Source organism: Eleutherodactylus coqui, chromosome 3 (assembly GCF_035609145.1).
Source record: "Eleutherodactylus coqui strain aEleCoq1 chromosome 3, aEleCoq1.hap1, whole genome shotgun sequence".
Taxonomy (NCBI): domain Eukaryota; kingdom Metazoa; phylum Chordata; class Amphibia; order Anura; family Eleutherodactylidae; genus Eleutherodactylus; species Eleutherodactylus coqui.
Genome location: NC_089839.1, coordinates 106,503,006 through 106,524,970, shown reverse-complemented (window position 1 = coordinate 106,524,970; position 21,965 = coordinate 106,503,006). Strand labels below are relative to the sequence as shown.

General features: G+C 48.5%; 1 protein-coding gene across 2 annotated transcripts in view; it reads right to left on the bottom strand.

The window, feature by feature from the left end:
- LOC136620886 (sulfotransferase 6B1-like) overlaps positions 1 to 11,856 on the bottom strand; it is a 31,155-nt gene extending 19,299 nt beyond the window's left edge. The window contains exon 1 of one of the 2 annotated variants that reach the window (XM_066595938.1): positions 11,372 to 11,856. In XM_066595938.1, the coding sequence (XP_066452035.1) occupies positions 11,372 to 11,597 (226 nt within the window). In that variant the 5' untranslated portion in view covers positions 11,598 to 11,856. The remainder of the gene's footprint in view (positions 1 to 11,371) is intronic. The other variant, XM_066595939.1, reaches the window with a different exon arrangement.
- Between the last annotated feature and the right edge of the window lie 10,109 nt (positions 11,857 to 21,965).

The window sequence follows — 21,965 nt, the reverse complement described above, 5'->3', positions numbered from 1 at the left end:
ACATGCAGGGAAGGCATTACCACTTCCTCCTGTGACGTTCCAGCCCTATCCCACCCCCTGCAGTGAGTGGCTGATGAGATCAAGTGACTACCGAGTACTTAAAGCGGTGCCGCCCGCGGCTCGCCTCAGACACACACTGGGAGAGATCAGGAAGAGTGCTACTGCTGCTATAGTGAGTGTTAGTGTAGGATCCTGTCTACAAGAACCCCAATGGTCCTTCTTAGGGCCACATCTGACCGTGTGCATTACTGTTGTGGCTGGCTGGGAGCAGTTTTGCACCAAAAATTTTTTTTTTCATCTCGGGCTGTGCAGGCTATTACAGCTATTGTGTTCTTAGTCTGCAGTCAATTATACAGAGTATAGGGACAGTGCTGGTGAGACAAGGACAGTGGTAGTGTAGAATCCTGTCTACAAGAACCCCAACGGTCCTTCTTAGGGCTACCTGTGACCGTGTGCATTTTACTGCATGGCTGCTGGGAGTTGTAGTGCATCACTATTGTAGAGCCAGACCTTTTTGCAGCCTTCCATATAATTTTTTTCTGGCTGCAGTTTGCGTTACATTACCGCTGTCAGCCTCCAACTGTACGCCAATAATTCCATAATTTTTTACACCGCTCTTTGTCTGCCGTCAACTTCACACACAGCGTACGGCGACAGCCGCTGATAGATAGAGGGAAATTCATACACACACTATATAGCCTGTATTCTGTTTCCAAAAAATTTAAATAAAAGCTCCTTCTTATGGCTAGCTCTGACCGTCTGAAATTTACTGTGTGTCTTATGGGAGTTGTAGTGAATCACTATTGCACGGCTAGGCCTGTTTGCAGCCTTCTGGATTCTTTGTTTGTGCCTGGAGTTAGCGTTACAATACCGCAGTCAGCCTCCAACTGTACGCCAATAATTCCATAATTTTTCAAATAATTCCAAAATTCACGCACAGCATCACTATTGTAGAGCCAGACCTTTTTGCAGCCTTCCGTATAATTTTTTTCTGGCTGCAGTTTGCGTTACATAACCGCTGTCAGCCTCCAACTGTACACAAATAATTCCATAGTTATTTACTCTATCATAATCCACCATGCTGAGGGGTAGGTCTAGGGCTAGAGGACATGGACGCGGAGGTCTAAGGGAGGGTGTGGGCACAGGCCGAGTTCCTGGTCCAGGTGAATCGCAGCCGGATGCTGCGAAATTAGGAGAGAGGCAAGTTTCTGGGGTCCCCAGCTTCATATCACAATTTTTGGGTCCACGTGGTAGACCTTTATTACAAACAGAGCAGGTCCTGTTGTGGATGGCAGAAAATGCATCCAGCAATGTATCGACCACCCAGGCTTCTACGCAGTCCACTGCTGCAAGTCTGAACCCTCGCGCTGCTGCTCCTGCTTACTCCATGAAAATGACACATTGTGATGACCAGACAGACTCCCAGGAACTTGCCTCTCTCCTAATCTCGCAGCATCCGGCCAAGGTGTTCAGAGGTGTGGATGTTTTTTAGCGAGAGCACGGACGACCGACGAACAGTGGTATGCAACCTATGTCGCGCCAAGATCAGCTGGGGAGCCACCACTACCAGCCTCACCACCACCAGCATGCGCAGGCATATGATGGCCAAGCACCCCACAAGGTGGGACGAAGGCCGTTCACCGCCTCCGGTTTGCACCACTGCCTCTCCCCCTGTGCCCCAACCTGCCACTCAGATCCAACCCCCCTCTCAGGACACAGGCGCGAGCGCCTCCCGGCCTGCACCCACACCCTCACCTCCGCTGTCCTCGACCCTATCCAGCAATGTCTCTCAGCGCAGCGTCCAGCTGTCACTAGCACAAGCGTTGGAGAGAAAGCGCAAATACGCCGCCACGCACCCGCACGCTCAAGCTTTAAATGTGCACATTGCCAAATTGATCTGCCAGGAGATGCTGCCGTACAGGCTTGTGGAAACGTTGGCTTCAAAAACATGATGGCGGCGGCGGTCCCACGCTACTTGGTCCCCAGTCACCACTATTTTTCCCGGTGTGCTGTCCCAGCCCTACACCAGCACGTCTTCGGCAACATCAATCGTGCCCTCACCAACGCAGTTACTGGGAAGGTCCACTTAACCACGGACACATGGACAAGTACTGGCGGGCAGGACCACTATATCTCCCTGACAGTACACTGGGTGAATTTGGTGGAGGCTGGGACCGAGTCAGAGCCTGGGACCACACACGTCCTACCCACACCCAGAATAGCGGGTCATTCCTCAGTTCTGGTATCTGCGGCGGTCTATGCCACCTCCTCTAAACCCACCCCCTCCTCCTATGCAACCTCTACCTCTCAATTAAGAAATGTGAGCAGCACGTGATCAGCAGTCAGTGTGGCATGGCAGCACAGCGGTGGGCAAGCGTCAGCGGGCCGTGCTGAAACTCCTCAGCCTAGGTGACAAGAGGCACACGGCCCCCGAACTGTTGCAGGGTCTGACAGAGCAGACCGACCTCTGGCTTTGGCCGCTGAGACTCCAACCAGGCATGGTGATGTGTGACAACGGCCGTAACCTGGTGGCGGCTCTGCAGCCTCACACACGTGCCATGCCTGGCCCATGTCTTCAATTTGGTGGTTCAGCGGTTTCTGAAAAACTACCCGCACTTGTCTGACCTGCTCGGCAAGGTGCGCCGCGTCTGCACACATTTCCGCAAGTCCACCATGGATGCTGCCACCCTGAGGACCCTGCAACATTGGTTTAATCTGCCAGAGCACCGACTGCTGTGCGACGTGCCCACACGGTGGAATTCTACGCTGTACATGTTGGCCAGGCTGTATGAGCAGTGTAGAGCAATAGTGGAATACCAACTCCAACATGGGTGGCGTAGTGGGAGTCAGCCTCCTCAATTCTTTACTTAGGAGTGGGCCTGGATGGCAGATATCTGGCAGGTCCTTGGAAACCTTGAGGAGTCCACCCAGATGGTGAGCGGCGATGCTGCAATCATTAGCGTCACCATTCCTCTGCTATGTCTGCTGAGAAGTTCGCTGAAAAGCATAAAGGCTGACGCTTTGTGGTCAGAACAGGAGATGGGGGAAGAGAGTATGTCGCTTGATAGTCAGAGCACCCTCATATCTATATCTCAGCGCGTATTGGAGGAGGAGGGGGAAGAGACAGCTGGGCCCAATGTAGAGGGTACCCATGCTGCTTGCCTCTCATCTGTTCAGCGTGTATGGCCTGTGGAGGAGGAGAATCCTGAAAGTGATGTTCCTAGTAAGGACAGCGATGTGTTGCATACTGGTACCCTGGCACACATGGCTGACTTTCTCGTGACCCTCGCATTAGACGCATTCTGGCCACTACGGATTACTGGGTGTACACCCTTCTCGACCCACGGTATAAGGAGAACCTTTCCATTCTCATTCCCGAAGAGGAAAGGGGTTTGAGAGTGATGCAATACCACAGGGCCCTGGTGGACAAACTGATGGTAAACTTCCCATCTGACAGCGCTAGTGGCAGAAGGCGCACTTCCAAGGGCCAAGTAGCAGGTGAGGCGCGGAGATCAGGCAGCATGTTCAGCGCAGGAAGGGGAACACTCTCCAAGGCCTTTGCCAGCTTTATGGCTCCCCAGCAAGACTGCTTCCCCACTCCCCAGTCAAGGCTGAGTCGGAGGGAGCACTGTAAAAAGATGGTGAGGGAGTACGTAGCCGATCATACCACCGTACCCCGTGAAGCCTCAGCTCCATACAACTATTGGGTGTCAAAGCTGGACACGTGGTACGAACTTGCGCTGTATGCCCTGGAGGTGCTGGCTTGCCCTGCTGCTAGCATCTTGTCAGAGAGGGTGTTTAATGCAGCTGGGGGAATCATCACGGACAAGCGTACCCGCCTGTCAACTGCCAGTGCCGACATGCTTACACTCATAAAGATGAACAAAGCCTGGATTTCTCCAGACTTCTCTTCTCCACCGACGGAGAGCAGTGGAACCTAAAGATTCTTTTCGCTGCAACCGCAGATAAAAGCACTCCTATCACCGGGAAAACGGGGTATTTATCTTTGTCAATCTGTCTCTGACATTAGTCCTCCTCCTGCTACTCCTCCTCCAGAAACAACATGTCATCGCGCTGAACGGCCAATTTTTCTGTGGCCCAAAAGGCTCATCTACCAATGTTTTTACAATTTTTCAAAGTTTCAAAAGTATTGATACTTAAACATGAAGCAATTTTTTCAACAGGGCTGCCTACAGGCTCTGTTACAAATTAAGCAACAGTGAGCTGTATCTTTCAAAAAATATTTATGGGTTTCACCTGCCCTCTCGGTTGATAAATTTTTCAGAGGTAAACTTGTACTCTTATTTTTCGGGCCCACGCCTACACTCTTATCCAACTAATTTTTTCGGCCTTCGCCTACGCTCATAGTACCCCAATGTTTCAGAGGTTGGCCTATACTATTACTACAGAAATTTTACTGGGGTCTCCCTGCCTATACTTCTGCTACAAGAAAGTTACAGGGGTCTGCCTATACTGCTGCCACTTACATGTTACAGGGGTCTGCCTATACTTCAGCTACAGAAATGTTACTGGGATCTGTCTATACTGCTACCACGTAAATTTTACAGGGGTTTGCTTATACTGCTGCCACAAGGATGTTACTGGGGTCTGCCTATACTGCTGCCACGTAAATGTTACAGGGGTCTGCCCATACTGCTGCCACGTAAATGTTACAGGGGTCTGCCCATACTGCTGCCACGTAAATGTTACAGGGTTCTGCCCATACTGCTGCCACAAGGATGTTACTGGGGTCTGCCTATACTTCTGCTACAGAAATGTTACTGGGATCTGTCTATACTGTTACTACAGAAATGTTACAGGGGTCTGCGTATACTTCTGCTACAAAAACGGTACTGGGGTCTGCCTATGCTTCTGCTACATAAATGTTACAGGCGTCTGCTTATACCACTGCTACATAAATGTTACTAGGGGGTCTGCGTATACTTCTGCTACTAAAATGTTACTGGGGTCTGCCTATACTTCTGGCACGTAAATGTTATAGGGTCTGCCTATACTGCTGCTACAGAAATGTTACAGGGGGTCTGCCTATACTGCTGCTACATAAATGTTACTGGGGTCTGCCTATACTGTTACTACAGAAATGTTACTGGGGTCTGTCTATACTGTTACTACTGAAATGTTACTAATACTGGGCTCTGCCTATACTCCTGCTACTGAAATGTTACAGGGGTCTGCCTGTACTGCTGCAACACAAATGTTACAGGGGTCTGCCAATATTGCTGCTACATAAATGTTACTAGGCGGTCTGCGTATACTTCTGCTACTAAAAAGTTACTGGGGTCTGCCTATACTTCTGCTACAGAAATGTTACAGGGGTCTGCCTATACTGTTACTACAGAAATGTTACTGGGGGGGGGGGTCTCCCTAGACTTCTGCAACATAACTATTACTGGGGTCAGCTTATACCTTTGCTACAGGAATATTATAGGGGTCTGTGTATAGCATGGGTGCACTAAGTCTTCCCAACGCGGTGTTCTACTTATCTGGCCCCCCAAAAAACCCAGACTGACTAGAGCATGGAGTGTGGGCCGAAGCCAACATGTATTTTCTCTCACGTTACCACAGCTATCCGGGGCACTGCAATGGGATTTCTTTATGTACCGTTTGTGGGTTCCTGGGAACCACCCATGCTGTGGGTGCACACAGACTTCCCATTGCGGAGTTGTACCCGTCTGTCCCCAAAACAGACTTGGGTAGGGTGCAGAGTGCAGATGGTTTACCCCTTGCGTTGTCGATGAGGTATCCGGCACCCACACAGAATGAGTAGTGTGTGGACACATGGATTCCCCATTGCTATGTCACTCGCAGCATCTTGGGCCATACAAGGTGTTTGCTGGTACAGAGGCTGACCCAGGGCCCGCTAACATACTTCCCACACAGAGTATTGCTGCATTGTGGAGATGTGTAGAAGTGCTGGGCTGGCAGCTGAGTCCCCTTTATGCCCACGCTTTGACGGAGGTGGCACAGGATTGGAATGAAGATCGAACGTCAATTTCTCATCGATTCTCTACAGCATTGTGGGCTATTCCCCCCCCCCCCTTTAAAGAGGGTCGCTACCTGGCCCTGCCAACCCTCTGCAGTGTGTGCCTCTGGTTCCTCCTCATCGCAGACGCACTTATAAATAGACATGAGGGTGGTTGGCTATGAAGCCAGCGTGTGGCATGAGGGCAGCTGAAGGCTGCGCAGGGACACTTGTGTGCGCTGCGGACGCAGGGTCGTGCGGGGGGGGGGGGGGGGTTGGGCAGCATGTAACCCAGGAGAAGAGACAGCGGTGTGTCCCGCAGGCAGTGCTTGTGCTTGGTTGGAGGTAGTGTGGTGCTTAGCTAAAGTGTGCCTTGCTAATGAGGGTTTGTCCGAAGTAAAAATTGTTAGGGGGGGGGCACTCTTGCCGCTATTGTGGCTTAATAGTGAGACCCAGGAACCTGAGATGCAGCCCTGCATGTTGCCCCTCACCTGCCCTATCCGTTTCTGTGTCGTTTCCATCACTTTCGTAGGTTTTCCAGATTTTCACAAATGAAAACCTTAGCGGAGCATTGGTCATATACAAAAATGCTCGAGTCGCCCATTGACTTCAATGGGGTTCGTTACTCGAAACGAACTCTCGAGCATCACGGAAAGTTCGACTCAAGAAACGAGCACCCGAGCATTTTGGTGATCACTCATCTCTAAATACAAACTATACATTACAGGATCAGAAAAATACATATTAACTTGCAATCTGTAATCATGTAAACAGGAAAGCTCATATATGGAATAGAACTTATATTTGCCTCCAACATCTGCTCATCAATGCATCCTTCAGATTTTTATTTTAAAAGAGGGTTTTCCAGCACTGAAATATTGATGACCCATTCTTGAGATAGATCAGGTGTGCACAACTTTTTCTGGTCTGAGGATCACATTGCTGTACTGAAACACCTCCAAGTGCTGCAAGGGTATCCCCATCTAAGACATTTATGGTATATCCTAAGAATATGCCATTGTAAATTGAAGTAGGTTCCACTTCCAGGGCTCCCACCTATTGGGAAAATGGAGGGAAGACTACCCTCAATCAGCACTCCAGACAGGAGACAATGAATGTGGCTCTCTCCATTGTAGATGATGGAAGTCGAAATAACTGTGGCATTCCATAAGTCCTATAAGCTAAAATGAAGAGACCTGCCTGTATGTATGATGCCTCTAACACACTTCTGCAGTGTCAAATGGGTCAGGAGACTTTATTCTCCTAATATATAGGGACCCAGACATGGCTACACAGTGCACCCTTAGTACTTGTCCTAATATATAGGGGGACCCAGATATGGCTACACAGGGCACTAATAGTTTTTGTCCTTATATATAGAGGGACCCAGACATCGCTACACAGTGCACTCTTAGTACTTGTCCTAATATATAGGGGGACCCAGATATGGCTACACAATGCACCCTTAGTACTTGTCCTAAGATATAGGGGACCCCCAGACATGGCTACACATGGCGCCAATAGTTCTTGTCCTCATATATAGGGGGACCCAGACTTGGCTACACAGGGCACTCTTAGTACCTGTCTGTTCCTGTTGTCCTGCCATGTGCCACTGCTCTTCACCCTGACATGGAGACTACATGTGAGCAACCACACATTTCTGTGTCTAGATGATTGGGGCCACATGTTGTGCACCCCTGAGATTGGTCATCAATATTTGCTCAGCAAGGGTCCCGTCTCAGGATTCTCGCCAGTCAGCTGGCTGAATAGGACTGAACTGCAAAAGCAAGCACAGCCACTAAGCAATGTACGGCGCTGTGCCTGGCCACTATCACTTCAACCAGCTGATCATTCATTGATGACCAATCCAGAGCTGAGATCATCATTCGCATAGTGCAGGAAATACTCTCCCAACAAAATTCTATAAAGGAATCCTTTTTTATTGGTGTCTAAATCACCTTTCCTCCACATGGAAATCTTCTCTGGTCCTATTGAGAAGGATACATATATATCCTTGTAGGTAGAAAAGAAAACACTGGAATATATACATTTATATAGATATAGTTATGTGCCTTTCTTTTTATATGTATACTAACTTTATTCTCATATGTACTAACTCTATGAAAAACTTAATACTTCGCCTTATACCAGATATTCCAAAGGCCTTGCCAGGCGAAGACAAAATGTATTTTAAACACAGCAAAGAAGAACCAGACACAAGGCCGTGTACTTGGCCGTTTTCCCAGAAGCGCCATATCTAGATGAAGACCGTTCAACTATGCATCTGAACTTTCACTGTCTCAGGCCGGAAATCCGGACTTTCCATATATGGTTATGCGGTGAATTTGAGCCAATGAGCCCATCACCCATTTCTAGTGATGAGACCAAAGGGTATAAGATCTCATGTAATCTGTAATAAAGCGTGCAGCGCAGTCATGTCCCCGTGTGAGGAGCTATACCAGACCTCCGTGTGGTGTCTCTTCTTTACCGCCGGCAGCGGGGCAAGTGGGGTGGGCCTGATTGGTGCTGTACTTAGAAATTTTCCCTGACACTATGTACAGTTCTTGGAAAAAATACAACAAATTACATGGCAGTTTTTTTTTGTAAGCATGGGCCTCGTGTCGCGCAGAGTGTTAAGGCAGCACAATGCAGTCCTAAGCTCTCACTCATGACCTGAAGGTTTCAGGCTCAATCCCCTCATGGTTCTATTGCACGGTGGTGAGGGGAGGCTCAGAATTTGGTGCAAGTAGCATGAATGAACGATGAACTTATCCTGTCAATCATCAACAACTCATGTTGGTGGAGGTGGGGTAATGTTCTAGGGAATGTTTTTTTACACTGGGCTTCTCAGAGTACCTTCATCACTTTGTTCAATAATCCCCATAGTGAGCAATCCCGCTAGTGAGTCATTGATGGCACATCTAATCAATGTTCCCCAGGATAAATCATTATTAACTGGTTGACAGGGCCCCCGCCAATCGGCTGTTCGCTGAGACTGGTGTCTCCCACCGATCTTCTACTGATCTATCCCGAGTATAGGTCATCAATATTTTAAGGGTGAGCTCACACACAGCGTATTTTGATGCAGATCCACATAAAAATCCGCACCATAATTTGAGCTTGAAGTTTGCTGCAAACTCTGTACCTGTGGTACAGATTTTGACACTGTCTTTGCAGCAAAATTTATTGCGGACTTTCTGCTGTGGAAGATCTGCACTAATTCTGCTATGTGTGATTGTACCGTAAAGTTGTAACACCCCTTTAATCTTTCTTACACTAATGGTATCCATATGCAGAGGTTCTTATTCCTTTCCTTAGACCGTATGTGTGATGCCAGCAAATTCTTTAGAGCTTGACAGCACCATGTAGGACATTATAGAGATCTACTGAACAGTATTGATGTGAGTAAAGCACTTGGGGAGAGTTAGAGCATTCACTATTAGCTGCAACATCCTCTTTGTTTCTCTCTCACTCAGTTCATCTTCCTCCTCCCCTCCTCCTCTCTATAGACTATTATGTACAGCATGTAATCTGATCCTTCAGTAAGCTGACTGCCCATCTTGAGAGACATAGATGGATTTTAGCAGTTTTGTCAGAGTTTAGAGTGAGTCAGCAGTTTAAGAGGCAAGGGAAAGAGCTTGATACATGGAGAAATATGCTTTTTTTCTTTAGCATGATCACATTTTTTCTTATATTTACTCTTACTACGGATTTATGAAAAGTTATTTGAAACAGCGACTGTTTTAAGGGGTTCAATAAACAGGGGAAAAAAGGGGGGGGAAGAGAACAAGCTTTACTTCTTCCTTAAAGCTTTTTTTTTCCTTCTTAGGATTGACACAATGCAGAAATTGCAACAAATCTGCACTTAGTGGTAAACAAAACAAATTTGAAGGTAATAAAGTGCAATAACTCAACCCCAACAATTGAAACACAAAACGTTGTGGCATACCCTGTCATATGCCGCTCTATGAAGGTATTCTCCTAAGACCGCCTTCACACGGGCGAGAAAAATAAATAAATAAATAAATCACACGAAATGTGTGTTGCGAGACGTACGAATATGAACCCCATTTATCGCCCACTGTTTTCAATAAGGCCAGCAGCAGCAGCATTGTACCGCGTGCTAGGTGCCCGAGAGTGCGATACAAGGTTTCCCATTGAAAACAATGGGAAACACTCGCAACTTTCCCAAAGTGAAGAGAAATCGAATATTGACAAGTGTTATATTGGGCCGTGATTCACGGCCTGATATCTCACTCACCTGTGTGAAGGTAACCTAAGGTAGAATATGGAACCTCACACTAGAAGGGTGCTTTCACACACAGCGGAATATTCCATAATACTCCATCATGCAGATTTTAAGTCAAATTTAAAAATAGATAAAAATCTGCCGGCTATTCAGCATAAAAACATGTATACTTAGACATGTGGACTTCGGTCTCGATTTTTACAGCAAAATACTCTGCATTCCAGTGTGTGAAAGTGCCCCTAGGAGGCACAGAGTTCATGGATCACTCTGTGCAGGAGCATTGAGGCTGGATCCACACATACGGTTTTTCTTTAGCAGGTTTTCTCTTTTGCAGCCAGAGTTTAGCTTAAAGTCTAACATAAAATATAAAAATACAATGGGATCTGGTTTGTGGAGTTTTTCCTGGGTCTTTGAAAAGCAGCATGCTGCAGGTGCAGCCTTTTTCTGCTCGGTTTCCTATATACAGAACTTGTAATATTATACATGCACACACTCTTGGAATATGACACTGAATAATAAGAAAACTCCATTAGACACGCATAGTACATAAAAACCAGGCATTTTTCATGCAGTTGGAAATGCAAGAACAGACCACAGTGTGAAGTAAGGTGGCCTAAAGGACCTTTTACACAGGAGACACAACTGACTGCATGCAATGTTACATTCCACACTAAAATTTGCAGGCTACCTGTGATTTTGATGCGGTATGGCAAAAGTCCAAAGACTGGTCTGCTATTCCGCATCAAAATCCAGAGTTAGACCTGCTTATTTTACTGTGGAATTATGATGCTGCGGATTTGGCTGCGCCCTGCGGCGTAATTCAGTCCTGTGTGAATGGTTCTTCAAATTGGCATATATGCTGCAGAATTTCGGCGATGGATTTTTCTCCGGCTATTCCTCAGCATTTACAGCACAAGCCATGTGGATGGGATTTTAAAACATCTCGCTCACACAGAGCACAGAAGCCGAAGCACATCTATCTATTTTTGTTATCAATTTTAACTCTTGAAATACAAGGATTAAAAACTGATGCAAATTTATGGCAAAATCTGTGGATTTGGGCATTGCAGATGTGTTTCGGGTTTTTCATTGCAGAAAGCTTGCAGCACGCACGGTAGTGCATATCCGATGCTACTTACCACACTTGGGATAAGTTATAATCAATACATCGTCTTCTCTTGCTTCAAAGCGTTCCATAGCTTCAAAAGAGGGTACGCTGCATAGGGAGCTAGGATAGCGGATCCCTTTATAAGTCATTTTCAGCTCCTCAGGTGTCTTGCCCTTGACCTCCTCCTCCACCATCCTCTTCATTTCTGCCTGGAATTTCTCCCAGTTTGATTTGTTTTGCTCTGTGGAGTCCGACATCTTTCTGCTGTGGAAGAAGGAATGTGCAGTAACTGTTTGCAGAGACCTCTTCTTTATGTGAGGCACTAGCAGGGAGTGTTCAGCCTCTGTATCCACCCATCCAGCTCCTGATTGTACAAAAGGCCATGAATAGTATCCAAATATATGAAACAAAAAATAAACTGTCCCACCTTGCTTTCTTGCGCTGCAGTCTTGGTCCCATAAGCAGGTATACTCACAAGCCTTCACATTGCCATCCGGCTACTTTGGCTTTAGTTAGACACATATATTTCAAATGCAGGAATCCGGCTATTGTGAAGAACCTTGCTTTTATTCCAATAACTTCGTGCTCATACAGACAAACAGAGTACGCGTTTCGGTTCGCAGAACCTTGCTCATACAGACAAACAGAGTACGCGTTTCGGTTCGCAGAACCTTGCTCACCTCTGAGGTGAGCAAGGTTCTGCGAACCGAAACGCGTACTCTGTTTGTCTGTATGAGCACGAAGTTATTGGAATAAAAGCAAGGAGGTGAGCAAGGTTCTGCGAACCGAAACGCGTACTCTGTTTGTCTGTATGAGCACGAAGTTATTGGAATAAAAGCAAGGTTCTTCACAATAGCCGGATTCCTGCATTTGAAATATATGTGTCATGAATAGTATCACCTGTTGCCAAAAGAATAAAACTGAGAAAGTTCACATTCTCAAAATCCTTTAGTTTCACATATAATACTTACTAGAATGCTGTTGTGTGAATGGATCTTTGGACTAATCCCCACTACCAGTTTACGCGGCGGAAATCTGCGATGTTATGCCACAGTTTTAGGTTCTATGGAACCTTATAGCTCAATGTTCACACTGCGGAATTCCACCGTGTGAAAGAAACAGCGGCATGCTCTAATTGCCATGGGAATACACGCAGCCAGCTTCCATTGTAGTCAATGGGAGCTGGCCGTCACGCTATACTTTCGCTGTAGCACAGCAGAAGTATCACGTGAAAATGCGTCCCCACCCACCGCCAGCCGTGTCATCTCGCACTGCCGGCGCGTCATGCGCTGTACCGCACATGCGTGCCGGCTCGAGGGGCGGGAATAACGCGGCGGATCTGGGGAGGTGAGTATGGGGGTTTTGGGGGGCGCTGTGGCAGACTTCGCTGCAATATTCTGCTAGCTTAGTCCGCCACGGCTGTGGGCATGAGGCCTAAAGAAGGGGGAAAATACTCAAGGGCGGCACATTTATAAAAGGTACTGCATTACAAAAGTGCTGAATTCTGCATTAGAAAATGCAAATAATTCTCTTCTAAAAGGATAAAAATGTCTTTCTAAAGCAACCAAGTAGTTACCCTGTATGTCTATGTCTGTGTAGTGACCCAGAGTAAGGGTGCCTATCCACGGCCAAAGTGGAATATCGCTAGCGATATTCTGCCACAGGGGAGGAGGGGAGAGCACTGACAGGTCTCCGAGATGAGCCTATCTAATAGATAGGCTCACCACGGATAATCACGGCAATTGCAGCATGCTGCGAGTTAAATCCCACGAGCGGAGTAATTCTATGGAAAGCTTTACAGAGCATGATCCGACGGTGATTTATGGCAAGGGGATCATCGCCCGTGGACAGGCAGCCTTAGGGTTCCCCTTCAGCATCTCAGAATACGTTATGTGTTTGTCTTGTGCATCATCTTGAATGTAGAATGAGCCAGATTTATGTGTATTAAGTGTTTGCAGGCATAAATGGGTTAATGTTTGGTCATGTCTGGAAATTTGTGGAAAATGTATCGTTTTGTCTCATGTGAGGTATACAAGTGTGGTCACATGATAGAGTAGAGAAGAGAGTCGGCTGGATGGTGTCCGTGTCAGTTAGCAAGTAGCAAGGAGACATGGAAGAATCTGAGAGGTGGTTTGCTGTTCCCGCCAGGGCTAACCCTGCAAAGAGACTACCTATGACCTCCATCTTTGGAGAGCGAAAGCCCGGACATGATGGGAATGCGTGGGTGTACAGCACAGGTACCACATGCTATCGGAGGAATGGAAAACTGCTGCTAAGCGAGAGAAACATGAGTGTATGACAGGAGAGAGAGAGTTTGCCGGGAGAGAAATCTCACAGATAACTGAGACTGGGGATTGTACAAATGCCCTGAGAATCCTCCCTGCTTCACCACTACCCTTTGTTTCTGTACACAGACTGTTTTGTTTAGACATAGTTTCAAGAGTTTAAGTAAACAAACAGAATTGACCGTTCCTGGTTCTTGTACAGAAAATACCCTGTGTGTGCACTACTTTATTACATTTGAGAGATCTGCCCCAGAGGACGGAACGGTAGCGTCAAAAGTGACTAACAGGACTACAGGTAATCACGGTTGCCCGTTTCGTGAACTCCCCCGGGGGTAACGGGGTCAGGTCCTGAGCTACCGTCTAGGGGAGGAGACAGTAGAGCCACCCATCACAAGGCCTTTCCTCTACCCCACTGTCTCCATGACTAAGGGCCTGCTCCTCGGGCGCTGCACCTGAGCCGTTAAAGCGACCCTCCAGGCCTGGAGAAGCAAAGATGAACAAACTGCTTCTCTGACTACCTGATACACGCTGTGCATAGTACACATCGGTAGTCTAAGACACTACATGCTGCTCTGAGTGGCCAGCACTGCTCATGTAGACAGCACTGCTTAATCAAAGCAGGTGTCATGTCTTAGGCCATTCTCACACATGTGCTTTTTACCTCGATTACCGCGGCATTTTGAACGCCGCGGTAATTGTGGTACAATGTTCCAATTGATTTCAATGGGGCATCGCAGACCTGCGTTTGAACGCGTCATTAGAGAACGCTTTTCAAGTGCTGTCTACTTTATTTTGGCACATTTTTGCACTTTTTAACGTACCTCCTCACCTATCAGAATGATAGGGGGAGTTAAAACACTGTAACTCTTCGCATGAGCTGAATATTTCTGCAATATGCACCTAAAGATGCAGAAATTTCTGCACCAAAATCTGCATTTGGGGATTCCTGGCAGCAGACGTTTTCACCAAGGTAGGGCATGCAGGGGCGCTGTTACTGTGAGGAGGACACTAAGGGGCACTATTACTGTGAGGGGGTCACTAAGGGGGTACGTTTACTTTAACAGGGTCACTAGTAGGCACTATTACTATAAGGAGACACAAAGGGCATAACTTAGTGTAAATGGGGTGTGACCTAACATTACAAAATTGCCACAGTACACTCAACAAAAATGATCCATTTTTCATTATTCGAAAAGGAAGTTGTGTAATATTCAGGTGTACAATCAGAAAAAAAAGTCAGACTGAAAAGAGGACCGCTTCAGGCACTAATTCCCTCAGCATGTAGAAAAGTCCAAATACTATATGGAGAGATAGCACAGGGGCAAAATACTGATGAACAGCCACTTAAACACCTACCATTCATAAAGGGCGTGTGATCTATAGATCTGTCAATTACAGTACTGTGCAAAAGTTTTAGGTGGGTGTGGAAAAAATGCTGCAGAGTTAGGCTTTATTCACACAAGTGTATATATGCAGCTATGTAGCCGTGTTTTCATGCCCGGCCGATATATACAACCATCTGAGGCATTGATTTCCAATGCATTCATTTAAATGGGCAGATTTACAGTGCGTAAAAACTTTGCACTGCAAAAAAATAGAACATACACGACCGAAATCTGCACCTGCTATTATACGCTGGGTAAAAAGATAGCTCTGGAGCTATCTTTTGACTGATATATGCTGGCGCTCCCATAGACTCCTATTGTGGTGGCTTGACGGTCGCAAAATCATCGTGGCATGGTGGCCTCGACAAAGGCCAAGACCTGTTGCCCTGTTAGGTAGGTCAAGAGTTAATGCACCATGTGCAGAGACTGCTGGTGCTCTCTTTCTTGGCTGCATGGGTGCATCCTGGATTAGTCATGCCTGGGAGTAGGGTGGAAGTGTGGTTTTCTATTCACTCTGCCAGTTTTCAGGTGCAGAGTGGCTTTATATTCTCACCCCCTCCTTGTGCTCAGTGCAGCTTATTCTGTTTCATAGTGGACTTCTTGGAGTTTGGAGCTCTTCTTTGCTGTGTGTTTTGCTACATGCAGATAAGTTGCTGCGAGTTCCTTTTCAGTTGTATTTCTGCTTTTCATTTCTGTTTTTGCTCTGCTGTTCGGTTCATCTCTCCAGGGGCTCCTACAGGGACGGTCATGGCCCATGATGAAGAACGTGGGGCCATCTCTATGGAGACGATTACTCCGCTTCTATGCAGGGACCGTTCACTACCTCTGCTAGGTTAGGGCCAGGCTTCACTCTCCCTGGAGTAGTGCTACCGTTCAGCATAGCGTGTTGTGCGGCTATTTCCAACTGTGTGTACATTCCCTATGGCCATACTGAGTGTAGTACCATTGTGTCGCACAGGCTTTACATTTGGTGTGGACATGTTAATGTAAAAACACATACACTCGTGTGAAGGAGCCATTAGAATGTTTTCAATAATAGAATAATATAATTAACAAAATGCAAAGTGAATGAACCAAATAGAAATCTAAGACCCCATTTACACTTAAAGGCCTTCCCTGAAATCAATTGCCGGCAGCAGAATCCTCTACCGCAGCTGACATGTGTGACAGCTGCGGTAGAGAATTAAAGAATTCCTCTGCTGCATCTGCCACAGATGTGGCAGGTGTAGCAGCAGGGAAATCTTTTAACTAGGGGGAATGAAGGAAACATCTGCCGCATGCAGAGGTACTACAAGTCAATAATCTCTGTGCACACATGTGCGTCTTTAAGTCTAGAAGAGCCGTGTGGAGGTACTGATCTTTGAAGTCTGTTTATTTACCTGCACTGTGAAGTCTATAATTTAATTGCCCTGTATTGTCTATTCTTCATTTCAAGTAAAGTTTATGCCGGACTCTAACTGTTCTTAGAGACCTGTGGTACTTAAGAACTGCGGCTAAATTATTTATCTGCCAAGGGTCATACCGGTGTTAGTGTTGGAATGGTGGCGTCACGTGTGACAATTACCCCCCTGTTAACCAGTTTGGTGGGCATTCCCTATCCTAGGGGTGTCCGTGGTGGACTGCAGTGCTGCTCTGGCCTTGGCTGCATGTATCCCTCCGGGAAGGAGCATGGCAAGTGCCACCGTAACAAGTCAGAACTCTACCCTCCCAGCTCCCCACGTATGTCAGGTGTAAGGGGTCTCCCCATGGGACGCTGCACAAGTCCTATTTCAACATAAAGTCTTTTTACATAATACAAGTATTGGTAAATTATAGAGATGAGCGAACGTACTCGTCCGAGCTTGATACTCGTTCGAGTATTAGCGTGTTCGAGATGCTCGTTACTCGAGACGAGTACCATGCGATGTTCGAGTTACTTTCACTTTCATCTCTGAGACGTTAGCGCGCTTTTCTGGCCAATAGAAAGACAGGGAAGGCATTACAACTTCCCCCTGCGACGTTCAAGCCCTATACCACCCCCCTGCAGTGAGTGGCTGGCGAGATCAGGTGTCACCCGAGTATATAAATTGGCCCCTCCCGCGGCTCGCCACAGATGCATTCTGACATAGTTCAGGGAAAGTGCTGTCTTGCTGGAGTTGCTATAGGGAGAGTGTTAGGAGTTATTTTAGGCTTCCAGAACCCCAACGGTCCTTCTTAGGGCCACATCTGCCCGTGTGCAGTACTGTTGAGGCTGCTTTTTGCAGTGTTGCACATTTTTTTTTTTTTGTATATCGGCCGTGCAGAGCATTGCGTTCTCAGTCTGCAGTAATTTTACATAGTATAGGGCCAGTAGTGCTGAGGCAGGGACAGTGAAAAAGGTGAAAGACGTATACTGTCTATATAGGCAGTGGGCTTTTCCAAAAAAAATTGGGAAAAAACATTCTATTTGGGCTGCCTGTGACTGTCCTGAGTGTACTGCGTCTCTGCTGGGGGTAGTAGTCCTAATTAATACGCAGCCAGCTAAGTGTTACAGCAGGCTTGCGCAAAATTCTTTCCTGGCTCTGCGTTGGCCGTTACATCACCGCTGTCATCCTGTCCAGAGGGAAACAGTCTGCAGTAATTTTACATAGTCCAGGGCCAGTAGTGGTGAGGCAGGGACAGTGAAAGAGATATACTGTCTATATAGGCAGTGGGCTTTTCCAAAAAAATTTGGGAAAAAACATTCTATTTGGGCTGCCTGTGACCGTCCTGAGTGCACTGCGTCTCTGCTGGGGGTAGTAGTCCTAATTAATACACAGCTAGCTAAGTGTTACAGCAGGCTTATGCAAAATTCTTTCCTGCTCTGCTGTGCGTTCCGTTAGCGAAGTCAGCCTCCAACCACAGGCCAATAAGCGGCACATTTAATTACAGCGTTCTGTTTCTGCACTACAGGTAATACACCATGCTGAGGGGTAGGGGTAGGCCTAGAGGATGTGGACGTGGACGCGGGCGAGGACACGGAGGCCCAAGTCAGGGTGTGGGCACAGGCTGAGCTCCTGATCCAGGTGTATCACAGCCGACTGCTGCGGGATTAGGAGAGAGGCACGTTTCTGGCGTCCCCAGATTCATCTCCCAATTAATGGGTCCACGCGGTAGACCTTTATTAGAAAATGAGCAGTGTGAGCAGGTCCTGTCGTGGATGGCAGAAGTTGCATCCAGCAATCTATCGACCACCCAGAGTTCTGCGCCGTCCACTGCTGCAACTCTGAATCCTCTGGCTGCTGCTCCTCCTTCCTCCCAGCCTCCTCACTCCATTACAATGACACATTCTGAGGAGCAGGCAGACTCCCAGGAACTGTTCTCGGGCCCCTGTCCAGAATGGGCAGCAATGGTTCCGAATCCTCTCCCACTGGAGGAGTTTGTCGTGACCGATGCCCAACCTTTGGAAAGTTCCCGGGATCCGGGGGATGAGGCTGGAGACTTCCGGCAACTGTCTCAAGAGCTTTCAGTGGGTGAGGAGGACGATGACGATGAGACACAGTTGTCTATCACTCAGGTAGTAGTAATTGGAGTAAGTCCAAGGGAGAAGCGCACAGAGGATTCGGAGGAAGAGCAGCAGGACGATGAGGTGACTGACCCCACCTGGTTTGCTAAGCCTACTGAGGACAGGTCTTCAGAGGGGGAGGCAAGTGCAGCAGCAGGGCAGGTTGGAAGAGCCAGTGCGGTGGCCAGGGGTAGAGGCAGAGCCAGACCGAATAATCCACCAACTGTTTCCCAAAGCGCCCCCTCGCGCCATGCCACCCTGCAGTGGCCGAGGTGCTCAAAGGTCTGGCAGTTTTTCACTGAGAGTGCAGACAACCGACGAACAGTGGTGTGCAACCTTTGTCGCGCCAAGATCAGCCGGGGAGCCACCACCACCAGCCTCACCACCACCAGCGTGCGCAGACATATGATGGCCAAGCACCCCACAAGGTGGGACAAAGGTTTGCACCACTGCCTCTCCCCCTGTGCCCCAACCTGCCACTGAGATCCAACCCCCCTCTGAGGACACAGGCACTACCGTCTCCTGGCCTGCACCCACACCCTCACCTCCGCTGTCCTCGGCCCCATCCACCAATGTCTCTCAGCGCAGCGTCCAGCCATCGCTAGCGCAAGTGTTTGAGCGCAAGCGCAAGTACGCTGCCACGCACCCGCACGCTCAAGCGTTAAACGTGCACATAGCCAAATTGATCAGCCTGGAGATACTGTTGTATAGGCTTGTGGAAACGGAGGCTTTCAAAAGCATGATGGCGGCGGCGGCGGCCCCGCGCTACTCGGTTCCCAGTCGCCACTACTTTTCCCGATGTGCCGTCCCAGCCCTGCACGACCACGTCTACCGCAACATTGTACGGGCCCTCACCAACGCGGTTACTGCCAAGGTCCACTTAACAACGGACACGTGGACAAGCACAGGCGGGCAGGGCCACTATATCTCCCTGACGGCACATTGGGTGAATTTAGTGGAGGCTGGGACAGAGTCAGAGCCTGGGACCGCTCACGTCCTACCCACCCCCAGAATTGCGGGCCCCAGCTCGGTGGAGGTATCTGTGGCGGTGTATGCTTCCTCCACTAAACCACCCTCCTTCTCCTCCTCCTACGCAACCTCTGTCTCGCAATCAAGATGTGTCAGCAGCAGCACGTCGCCAGCAGTCGGTGTCACGCGGCGTGGCAGCACAGCGGTGGGCAAGTGTCAGCAGGCCGTGCTGAAACTACTCAGCTTGGGAGAGAAGAGGCACACGGCCCACGAACTGCTGCAGGGTCTGACAGAGTAGACCGACCGCTGGCTTGCGCCGCTGAGCCTCCAACCGGGCATGGTCGTGTGTGACAACGGCCGTAACCTGGTGGCGGCTCTGCAGCTTGGCAGCCTCACACACGTGCTATGCCTGGCCCACGTCTTTAATTTTGTGGTTCATCGCTTTCTGAAAAGCTACCCATGCTTGTCAAACCTGCTCGGAAAGGTGCGCCGGCTCTGCGCACATTCCCGCAAGTCCCACACGGACGCTGCCACCCTGCGCACTCTGCAACATCGGTTAAATCTGCCAGTGCACCGACTGCTGTGCGACGTGCCCACACGGTGGAACTCTACACTCCACATGTTGGCCAGGCTCTATGAGCAGTGTAGAGCTATAGTGGAATACCAACTCCAACATGGGCGGCGCAGTGGGAGTCAGCCTCCTCAATTCTTTACAGAAGAGTGGGCCTGGTTGGCAGACATCTGCCAGGTCCTTGGAAACTTTGAGGAGTCTACCCAGATGGTGAGCGGCGATGCTGCAATCATTAGCGTCACCATTCCCCTGCTATGCCTCTTGAGAAGTTCCCTGCAAAGCATAAAGGCAGACGCTTTGCGCTCGGAAACGGAGGCGGGGGAAGACAGTATGTTGCTGGATAGTCAGAGCACACTCCTGTCTATATCTCAGCGCGTTGAGCGTCCACTCTCATACCCGAAGAGGAAAGGGGTTCGAAAGTGATGCTATACCACAGGACCCTGGCGGACAAGCTGATGGTAAAATTCCCATCCGACAGCGCTAGTGGCAGAAGGCGCAGTTCCGAGGGCCAGGTAGCAGGGGAGGCGCGGAGATCAGGCAGCATGTACAGCACAGGCAGGGGGACACTGTCCAAGGCCTTTGACAGCTTTATGGCTCCCCAGCAAGACTGTGTCACCGATCCCCAGTCAAGGCTGAGTCGGCTGGAGCATTGTAAAAGGATGGTGAGGGAGTACGTAGCCGATCGCACGACCGTCCTCCGTGACGCCTCTGCCCCCTACAACTACTGGGTGTCGAAGCTGGACACGTGGCCTGAACTCGCGCTTTATGCCCTGGAGGTGCTTGCTTGTCCTGCGGCTAGCGTCTTGTCAGAGAGGGTGTTTAGTGCGGCTGGGGAAATCATCACGGATAAGCGTACCCGCCTGTCAACCGACAGTGCCGACAGGCTTACACTCATAAAGATGAACAAAGCTTGGATTTCCCCAGACTTTTCTTCTCCACCAGCGGACAGCAGCAATACCTAAACAATACGTAGGCTGCACCCGCGGAATGAAGCATCGTTCTCTATCACCATCAAAAACAGGGACCTTTTAGCTTCATCAATCTGTGTATTATATTCATCCTCCTCCTCCTGCTCCTCCTCCTGAAACCTCACGTAATCAAGCCGAACGGGCAATTTTTCTTAGGCCCACAAGGCTCAGTCATATAATTTTTGTAAACAATTTTTATACGTTTCAATGCTCATTAAAGCGTTGAAACTTGCGCCTGAACCAATTTTTATTTTAACTGGGCTGCCTCCAGGCCTAGTTACAAATTAAGCCACATTAACCAAAGCGATTAATGGGTTTCACCTGCCCTCTTGGTTGGGCATGGGCAATTTTTCTGAGGTACATTAGTACTGTTGGTACACCAATTTTTTGGGGCCCTCGCCTACACTGTAATCCAATTAATTTTTTACCACCTGCATTAAAGCTGACGTTACATCAGCTGTGCTGGGCACTGCAATGGGATATATTTATGTACCGCCGGTGGGTTCCAGGGAGCCACCCATGCTGTCGGTCCACACGGAGTTGTAACTGCATGTGTCCACTTCTAAAGAACCCCAGTCTGACTGGGGCATGCAGTGTGGGCCGAAGCCCACCTGCATTAAACATGACAGTACCTCAGCTGTGCTGGGCACTGCAATGGGATATATTTATGTACCGCCGGTGGCTTCCTGGCACCCACCCATGCTGTCGGTCCACACGGAGTTGTAACTGCATGTGTCCACTTCTAAAGAACCCCAGTCTGACTGGGGCATGCAGTGTGGGCCGAAGCCCACCTGCATTTAACATGACATTACCTCAGCTGTGATGGGCAATGCAATGGGATATATTTATGTACCGCCGGTGGCTTCCTGGCACCCACCCATGCTGTCGGTCCACACGGAGTTGTAACTGCATGTGTCCACTTCTAAAGAACCCCAGTCTGACTGG